We start from the raw sequence: 9,950 nt of genomic DNA, 5'->3' as shown, positions 1-9,950 counted from the left end.
GAGCCTGGAGTTTGTGGTGGTTGTTGGACAATTTATCTAGTAGGCTACATAATCAATGGTAAAACTATCTTTTTCTTTTTACTTCCCGTTGCAAAATAGCAACACAAGTCAGTCGTAAAAAACAGTGTTTGTTATGTTGTGTTTTAGAGGTTAAAAGTGAGGTTGAGGTTATGTTTACTTTCAGTTTTAAAGGCGAACAGCGAAGTAAATTCACTCTCACTGTCTCACATCAAGAAGTTATTCTTTGTTTATTGTTATTTTTAGGTTCATTGATGTCAACATGTACATGAAAAGGTTTAACAATTTCTCATTTAATTAGATTCCAACAATTAAAAAGTTTGCTAAGTTAGTTTTCAAAGATGCTTAATCTATGGCCATAGATAGGCCTACTAATACTAAATCAAAACGTTTTAGAAAGAAGAAATTATCAATGTGGGTTTTTTATGTTAAAATAATGAATCTTGTTGTTTTTTTTTTTTTTTATAAAGCTTGCATATTAGATGTATAACTTAGATTTAATCCAGTTCATCCAAATTTAACTGTGTAGGCTTACTTAATCCCAATAAGTTAGACCTAGGGCCTATTAGATGTATGTTTAGTCCAGGTTGTTATGAACATCACACTCACGGTCGAAGATAGCTAAACGGGTTTATCACATTGTTACTGGTATTTTAACTATCTCAGCTTTACATTGTTTTCTATTCAATCATTTCTGTTACAGGTAGATATATCATAGACTACAGCCAAAGAAGAAATATGAAGGTTTTCATTTTGCTAAGAGGATTCATTTTCTTTGGTAAGTCAATCAAAGTAAAAAAAAAATAGTGGGCTCTCTCATCATAACTCATTCCTTGTAAACTGCTTAACCCTTTCAGTGCTAGCCCAATAATTTCTATTTTGTAAGATTTTTGTTTGCCTTTTAATTCCATTACCTGTTGTTGAATTTTAACTGTCATGTTGTCACTATTTTATTAATTAGGCTAATTTTGAATAATAAGACAATAAGAAAATATATAAGAAAGATAAATCCCGCTATTTGTAGTATACATTAAATAAAACTTAGTTTTAGTTGTAATTTTCCTGGTTTTCCTATAAATTTTTATGTTCTGATAGCATTATTTGAAACCAAAATCTCATTAAATCAAAAGACATATAGTTTACAATGTAATATTGAATTTAACCTTGATTTAGTTGGACGAGGTTATCGTAATATAGCCATTTTAAGGAAACTAATGTTTTGCAGCAAAGTCTCAGGAACACATTTATGATCACTGTTGTGTTTAAACTAAAAGATTGCATCTAAATAGTCCGTGACTAACTGGTGCTGCTACCTAGTAACGCATTGAACAACCATCTGCAGCGCCATCTGTTCGCAATCGGTGGCAACAGTTTAAATACCGGGTTTTGACTCCCCAGTCTTCAAGCACAGATAGCGGAGAAGGCTAGGGCGTGTGTCACTTGGCCAGTGGCATTCGTCTGCTCGGGTTCGTATCCTGTCCTGTGTGGCAAATAATTGGTGACCTGTGTGTTTGTAGCGATATACTTACAACCACTGGGGCATAGTGAGGTGTTCATAATCCTTGGTTTAGACATACACCTCGAAATCATCGGATTGGGCGAATCTTTTAGCTAAGTGGTTGATAGTGTATCCTATGAACATGCAGGTCACCAATGGCCGTTTTGCTATTTTTTGTTAAAATAACCTTCCTCTCTATATCCCTTAGAGATTTTTTAAAACAACGATATATCGTTTCATAGCACTGAAAGGGTTAATAGCCAATATAAGTTTATAGTTGGAAGTGGATAACTTTAAACGATAAAAATTTTTTTAACTTAACTGAGTCGTTGTTACCCTAACTTATATTGACTTAGTGAATGCTAAATGTGTTGGTGTTTATATGGCCCAATAAATTACTATAAATAAATTAATAAGTTATGATATGGTTTGTTATTTTATAACATTTAGGGGCGTTTTGGGAGCTCGAGTTCAGTCCAGCTAGTACGCGCCCAGTGGAAGACGCGCCTAACTTTAGTACGCGGATCCAAAACCAGGCTTGGGAGCGGAACCTAAGTTGTAGGCCTAATGGTCGTAGAGCAAGTATAATCGCGACTAAGTCGCAGCGCAGCTAGATTGTCAGGGAATTTAGGTTTTGGGGCTCGCAACAGTCACTGCAGAACATGTAAATGTCAACAACAATAAAAAATGAAAAATTATTGGTGATGATTACAATTCTATCTTGGTATATCAATGATGGCTAATTAGTAGCCTATTAGCCTATTATACGGTGTAAGTTTCTGTGTTGTACCAATGCAAAAATGTTGTGTGTTTTACTTATTAATGACTGAAAAACCGTATACTTTTATAGAGAAGAGGTGGGTAGTGATGAGATCAACTGATTGAAAACCACCGATTGTTGGAAAAACAACCAACTAGTCGGTTGTTCTCCCGGATATGATTGTAACTAGTCAATTCATACTCCCGGTCCTATGGCGACTGGAACCAGTCAACCAATTGTTGGAATAACTCAGGGAAACAGTAAAACATCGGTGATTGAAACTAGGTCGTAAGAACCACTGAACTGACTGTTGTTGAGACTGACTTGTGGATGAAAACTGTTGTAGATAAGCTCGTACTGTAGACAAATTGTGAACAGTGTTTAGGTATAATTCTGAGGAATAATTAAAATAATGTAATTATATGTGAATTTTTTATGTCTTTAAAAGTGTTTAATATCCAAGTTAAGTTTTTTAAGTACTCATGATTTAGATGTAAATGACTAATACAGTCATACTGTATCTGTGTCAAAAGCCATAACCAGGTAATAAACAAATAGGAATATTTGTTTTACTGAGTTTGGTTTGAGATAGTAGGACTACTGAATAATTTACAACTTGTCCTGTATGAACTATGTAAATGTTATTTAGGCCTAGTAATAATACTTATAAAACTTCAACATACAAAAGACAACACAATAAATCAACAACAAAGACTCAAAAGTTTCCAGTAATAATGTGATTGATTATTTTCCTTGCAATGACTGAATCCATTGCGCTGATTGAACACTACCAGTTGTAGTGGAATTCACTCGGTTTTTCATTCAACTGAAAAAACCGACTAGTTTTAAAAACGACCGATTGACTAGTCGATTGTTTTTTCCAGTTGGTTGTCCCATCACCAAGGATGGTGTCTGTCTGTCTGTGTGTTTGCAAGAGCTTAACTAAAACACAAAAACTACTGGACCGAATGGGCTCAAATTGGAAAATTTTTAAATTTTAAACATGATACTTTTTCTATATAGGCCTATATATTTGATATAAAATATTTATTTTTTATTTTTTTTTTTACTCCAAATAATCGAGGTGCTCCATTTTGATGTTTCTAGCCGCTTCCAATGACAATACACTCAGCTAGTCAGCTCAGTCACAATGCAACGAGAGTAAAACTGAAACAATCGATAATGACTGTACAGCGCTTGTGTGCATTTTTTTTTAATGTTTTGTTTACAATCCCTTCACTTTTTCTTAGGGAGGAGGGGTGGGTGTGGGGGAATGTATTCATTGGCTCATTTTTCATAGCTAATAAAATATTTATAATTAAGGTAAGGATGTTCAACTCTCAGTTTAAAAAATTCCAGTTAAAGCCCATATTCGTTTTACAGCAAACAGTAAAAACAAAAACAACATAGTTTTTGGTTAATAAAGTATTAAGTAATGAAATTGTTCAGAATTTATTAATGCATACCAATATAACATTCTTTAGTTAATAAACAATAAACATGCTAATGAGGTAATACTGAGATGATGTCCTCTTAAACCTGCCTCCCTGGCAGGACTTAAGTTACAGCCTAAACTCACTAATTTTTAAGGAGAAAATAAATATATTTCTTAGTCCCGAAATTGGTCTCCCAAACCCACCGAGATTATATCTCAGGCTGGTGCCTAAGTCTACTAGACTCCCAAACCAACAATATTTAGGCACGAGATTATCCCTCTCCAACTTAGGCGGGTGCCTAACTGATTTCAAGCTCACAAACCCGTTTTCTAGGTGGCAGCTTAAAATACCGGAAATATCCGGTTCTTAGTCCCGGACTAGTGCTAATAATATAGGCCTACCCAAACCGCCCCTTAAGAAATAACACAGCTCATAGGCCTAAGTTAGAGAAAAAGGAATAAGCAAATTACAAAAAATAATAATTATCCAAAATTTATAAGTTAAGTAGGCTAGGCCTATAGGCTAAATATTTTTACTTAGTTAGCTGGTTATTGGTTACAGTGATGTTAACATTTTGAAATGCATTACCCTATCTCTTATGTTAATCTTTTGAGTGTATATTAACTTTTAGTTAATTGCTGCAGATTGTTTTTAGATATATCGGGATAACATTTAACAACTATTTTTACTTGATTGATGATTTCAGAGCCGCTTTGTCCAGTGCAAGAGGTTTTATGGTTTGTTGGGGGCGCAAGGCAAGAAAAAAAATTCCTTTGCAAGGAAGATGGGAGGGGGCGTAATTATCTCTTCCTTGGGTCCATAGCGAGTCACATGCTAATCATGGGCCTAATTGACTTTAAAAATTACTTTGAACAAAACCATCAATAGAGAATGTCCCGTTACTATCAACACTTTCGAATTAATTTCATGGATCCACTGAAAATTCACTTCTGTTGTTTTTTGCAGCCTTAATTTCTTTTGGAATTGCTGATCTTGATTCATCACATGAAGAATACACAAACCTTGATACCCCAGCTAAAGATGAAACAGACTTGGACAGTGGCCCTTCAGATGTGGCGTCAGTCAGTAAATTCATCAAGGAATTCCATGTAGGTATTTAATTTAATCAGGTACTCTTTTTATATTCATTAGGCTAATACAACCCTAGGTGTTACACACTTTAAAAATTATAGCTTGGTGGGTGATATAAGTGTAAGCCCAGTTAGTTGCTTAGTTTATCATATATAAGGAGGTAAACAAGGTAAAAAATACAATTTTTTATGATACGGAGCGTAAATACGGCACTGTGTTACGATGCCTACCAACCTTAAGTTACATAACGTTTTAATTCAGGACACATTGTTAGTCAGCTATCATTGACTATGACGCTTCATAGATTGAGATTCTGCTAGCTGCTACCATGAGACAGATCTACTGTCCCATTTGAATTTCCAATAGGTAACTACTGGTAGGTACAACTAATCACACGGTTGTTGTGGCTGGTTTAGTAAAGCTCATTGCTTCCAAGGAACGCTCAACCTCCCTATCAATGCTGTAGGTTCAGAAAACAAGTTATTCCAACCTAGAAAAGAATCCCAGAGATAACAAGTTAAAAACATCTCGGTAAAAACGTCTGCTTACTCCTGCTTTCTTGCTCGGCCTGCAAAAACTTACTTTTCTGTCTTCAAAATAGTGGAAAACAGCTTATTTCAAACTTTGCCTTAAATTATGATATTCATTTTGGCTATTAATAAATTTCACTACCTTTGAAAGAAAGTACCATAAAATTTTGTTATAGAGAAAGATGGACGATGAGGCGTACTGGACCCCAGAGAAGGCAGAAGCACCACAGGCCCCGCTGGACCCTGGCCCTCAAAACAGCCCTGTAGTGGCTGACAACCAGACGTCAGTTGTGCCTGTGGCGGGAGCACCAGTGTCAGACAGCGAGGATGAACACAACGCCACGTCCGTAGTCAACTGCAAGATGGAGAGACAAGCAGGATCCCTCACAGTGGAGGTATCAGTCAGACAATAATAACATTGGCTAGGTTGTTAAACTCAATTTTTGTATTTTTGGAAATTTTATAAGTGGTCACTTAAGTTACTGGTAGACCCTATGATAATAATTAACACGTTCGCTGCGGCCTAATTCTATAGCAGTAGTGCGGCACTGGCACTGCTCGCGGCCTACTGCTATATCAGTAGTGTGCTCTCCTGCCAAATATTGCGTCTGTCTGAGCCCAGCACTTGGCTGGTGACAATGTGATTGTTGCCAGGCTGTAGCTTAGAATACGAGCTTTATTTTGGTGTAGGTTGGTACTAAACATTCCCGTAAAATCCCGTCTGGCAATGTTTTTGTCCCGTTTTTGGGGGTTTTCTCTATTCGAGCCATATTACAAAGACTCTGGTTATTGATCCAGGCAGTGCTGCTCCCTTTGGGTGTTTCAGTGAACTATGTCCACTTTCGGGGTAACGCAGAAGAAACACCACTGCTCTTTTGTGATTCGTCTTACTGAGATATTTCAATGCCAATAGCGATGACTGATTCAGTAGCGTGCCGGGGCTCCGCCCGGGCCTTGCTGCAGTTTAGGGAGCGCCTGTGTAAAGGTTTTCAGCAGCGAGTGTGTTAACAATACCTATCACATAATAATACTTCCTCAACTAATAGTTTATGAATTCATACGAGGTTACTTTAGTTGTAATAATAATTAACAATATCAGATAGCAATACTTCCTCAATTAGCCTATTGAAAAAGGAGTTTAATGAAAATTTTATGAATTTATAAGGGATAAACTTAAGTTGTGGGCCTATTATTAATTGCAAATAATATAAAAAAACTAACACTTTCTTCCTTACAACCTGAAAACAACTCAAAAAACTTTTTCATAAATCAATATATGGTAGGTATAAGCCTATTTAAATATATTTTAATGTTTTTGCAAAATAATTCAATGAACATTTTGAAATTATTAAGAAATTGTTGTATAAAGATTTTTATGATTGTTGCAATATATTCATTATTTTAAAGTTTGCAATCTTAACAGGCCTACCATCACTTGCAAATCAAAGTCATTTAATCAATGTTGTAAGAATCAACAATAGGCCTATGGTGCACATTTACTAATGAACATTTTCCACTAAATCAAACCTACGCTCTGAAGTAAAACTACCCCAGGGTAGGCCTACTATTTGTGGGTTTTAACTTTATTAAGATTGATTACCGTACTTGAATTTTATAACTCTTCTTCCTTCCGTACACAATCAATGATAGGCTATAATTTGTCCACCTCCTGGGCTGTGATAATAAATAAGGCTTAGTTTTAGAATTAATTCCTAATGTAATGACTACTCCACACCTCAGTTTCTTATCCTTTCAATAATACTTTATTTACTTAATTTCTCACTACCCTAGTAATAAACAATTAGTTTTTGTCCAAAACAGCTGGTAAACTCTACCCGGTTGGTAACCCTGTTGACATCTGATCTCAACATCACCAGTCGCAGTCAGAAGGCCGAGTGTGCCGTGTTGCTGTTCTACGCTCGGACTTGTCCATTCAGCTGCATGGCGGCTCCACACTTTAATGCTCTACCTCGCGCATTCCCTGCTATCAAGATGGCTGCTGTAAATGCGCTGCAGTATCAGACGTAAGCACATGCTTAAGCTTTGCTTGGTATAAAGTAAAGCGATTATGTGTTGATTTCATACTATATATATAAAAAAAATTACAACACTTTTGTATTATTGAAGAAATAGACTTTCTTCAACAATAAACTTTTCGGCTAACTACAGGGAAGATGATTCAAATCACATTACCTTTCAAATCATCAATTATCTCCACAACAAAATGTAAAATTCCTCGGATTAATTTTGAATAAAAATCTTAACTAGGCATCTCAAATTGAAAATGTAAGTAAAAAATTAGACCCTTGCATTTTCTCAATAAGAATAATCTCACAAGTAACGAATCTAGAAACCCAGCTAATAATATATCATGCATATTTCTCATCATTAATGATGGTATCTTGATCTGGGGTAACTCTCCTTATTCAAAAAAGATTTTTAAACTACAAAAAAATGATTGTAATCTTGCTTTTTCTAAGATGTCTGATAAAAGAGTGTCCCTATTATTAATATTTTACATGCCATTAAACAGTAAAAAAATTGAATTTTGAAAAATGTAGTATTACAGTAGAACCCCTCTTATCCTGCCACCACGGGACCTAGTAAATGGTCAGATACCTATTTGGCCACATAAACCAACCTAGTCTGATTGCTTAGTTGAGCAATCACATATTTTTCTATATGGTAATTTTTCAAATTTGAACTAATTATGTTACAATTACAGTTTCAACACACAATATGGCATTGTCGGGGTTCCTACAGTGATGCTGTTCCACAATGGCAGACCTGCAGCCAAGTTCAACGACAGTGAACATACACTGGAGATGTTCACGAGGTTCATCACCAGACACTCAGGTATGTTGCTATTGAACACAAAACAAATTAAATATGGAAATAAATAAACATGTTAATTAGTTATACAGCTTGAAAAGTTAAACTCCTGACACCTATGAGTTGGGTATTTAGCCCACAATGATGCAGTGTCTTTGATCTTAGCTCACCTAAATGTGTAGATCCATGTATGAATTAATTAATCACTTCATGAAGGCACATACTTTGTGTACATATTTCAAGGTGAGGGATGTTGGGTGAGTGTAGAGTGTTGAGATTGAGATAATGTATGTACCGTACTGACTATGATTAGCTGCTTATTTATCCTGGACTATTTATTAGAAACCAAATGGTCAAGGTCCAGGGACAATTGGGTCCAGTTTGAACCATCAAAGGATCGATTCAGCAACCTTCTGTTTACCGGGCTAACCATCTATAAACCCAACCAGACAGAGTAAGATAGTGTATGACTTGTTCAAATTTGATTCAATCTCTATCATCTAAAAGATAAGTCTTCAAGTGGGTAGAGTTGTCTGTTTTTGAGACTCATTTTCACAAAGCAAAACTGTACAATTATTGTTACCTATTGTAAAATCATTGACTCGTCACGTGACTCCACAACTGTATGATGGTGTTTCAGGTATCCCACCAGAGGAGAAGATGTTTGTGACGTCAGCGGACTTCGGAGGTCCCGTCCCCTCAGTGGTGGCCAAGGAGACGGACTACTGGCTCGGTCTGGCGTGGCTCGTCATAGCTGTTGTGGGGGGAGTGGGCGTGGCCAAGTCTCCCATGTGGCACAACATTGTAGAAGCTGTGCAGAACTCGTGGCGAGAGGCCGAAGCGGAGCAACATTTCCACGCGGATTGATCTCTCGACTGGTGATGCGAAATATGTGTGCGTAGGAGATTTAAAGTTTAAAAGACGTAAAAACTGATTACAGTGTAATAATAGTAAGTGTTGTAATAATAAATAAAATACTTAGTACTACATCAAATACGTTTTGTAAGAAAGTAACTTATACCTACAAACTCAAACTAGATCACTTCATGGACATTAAAAATATACTAACAAAGCTTACATATAAGTTCATTTTAAAAAATCTGGGAAAAAAAAGCTAGGAAGATCCAAATAACAATATTGGGAACTTTATAAACAATAGACCACTCATTAACAAGAGAACATTGGGATAATAAAAACGAGAATGGAGTGAAAGATTGTACACTCATTTGAACAAATTTGTTCATGGCCAATGAAGATGAATTGTATATTGTTTTTTGAAATTTGGAAATTTCCTTTGTTATTAAAAACCAATCAAGACAATTGGTTAATTTGTTTCTTAACCGTAAAAACCGTTTTCATCACAATTCTTAAATTAGTTTTTAGATTTGTATTGTAATTATTGTATATATAGGAAGTTGTTTTGTTATTTAATAAAATGTGTGTTGTTTTTAATTAGTTTTATTACAGCATCCTTTGTTGTTATCATAATTGGTAAATTTAATTTGCCACTGTGGCTACTAAGAAATGATTGGAATATAGTGAAATAAATAATAAATCTTTGTATTTACTATTTAGTAATTTATTATCACATATAAAAAATTATACTTCTTGTCTTTGAGTAAATTGTCAGTTTTTTATCCATCCACTATCCAGTTAATTTTAATGAGGTTACTTTTTATTTTATAATAAAACATGTTATCATCATAATACTTGAAACTTGAAACTGTTTCGGAAATGATTTTATTCAACCAATCAAAATTTTCAAATATAAAAAAAAATTTAAT

At 35.2% G+C, this 9,950-nt stretch overlaps 1 protein-coding gene across 1 annotated transcript; it reads left to right on the top strand.

Annotated features, from left to right (window-relative positions):
* Positions 1-391: 391 nt before the first annotated feature.
* On the top strand, positions 392-9,744 carry LOC128989958 (thioredoxin domain-containing protein 15-like). Its single transcript, XM_054412129.1, has 7 exons — positions 392-432; positions 722-796; positions 4,679-4,821; positions 5,511-5,729; positions 7,156-7,358; positions 8,060-8,190; positions 8,807-9,744. The coding sequence occupies exons 2-7, from the start codon at positions 757-759 to the stop codon at positions 9,031-9,033; spliced, it is 963 nt and encodes a 320-aa protein (XP_054268104.1). The 5' UTR covers positions 392-432; positions 722-756; the 3' UTR covers positions 9,034-9,744.
* Positions 9,745-9,950: the final 206 nt, after the last annotated feature.

The sequence above is a fragment of the Macrosteles quadrilineatus genome, unplaced genomic scaffold (assembly GCF_028750875.1).
Source record: "Macrosteles quadrilineatus isolate MER2022 unplaced genomic scaffold, UCM_ALF_1.0 Scaffold_3__2_contigs__length_128488019, whole genome shotgun sequence".
Taxonomy (NCBI): domain Eukaryota; kingdom Metazoa; phylum Arthropoda; class Insecta; order Hemiptera; family Cicadellidae; genus Macrosteles; species Macrosteles quadrilineatus.
This window is presented reverse-complemented; position numbering and strand designations above follow the sequence as displayed.

Coding starts and splice junctions, on each gene's coding strand:
- LOC128989958 (XM_054412129.1), top strand. CDS start 757: ATGAAGGTTTTCATTTTGCTAAGAGGATTCATTTTCTTTG. Junction 5,730..7,155: donor CAGGATCCCTCACAGTGGAG/GTATCAGTCAGA, acceptor TGTCCAAAACAG/CTGGTAAACTCTACCCGGTT. Junction 8,191..8,806: donor GTTCATCACCAGACACTCAG/GTATGTTGCTAT, acceptor ATGGTGTTTCAG/GTATCCCACCAGAGGAGAAG.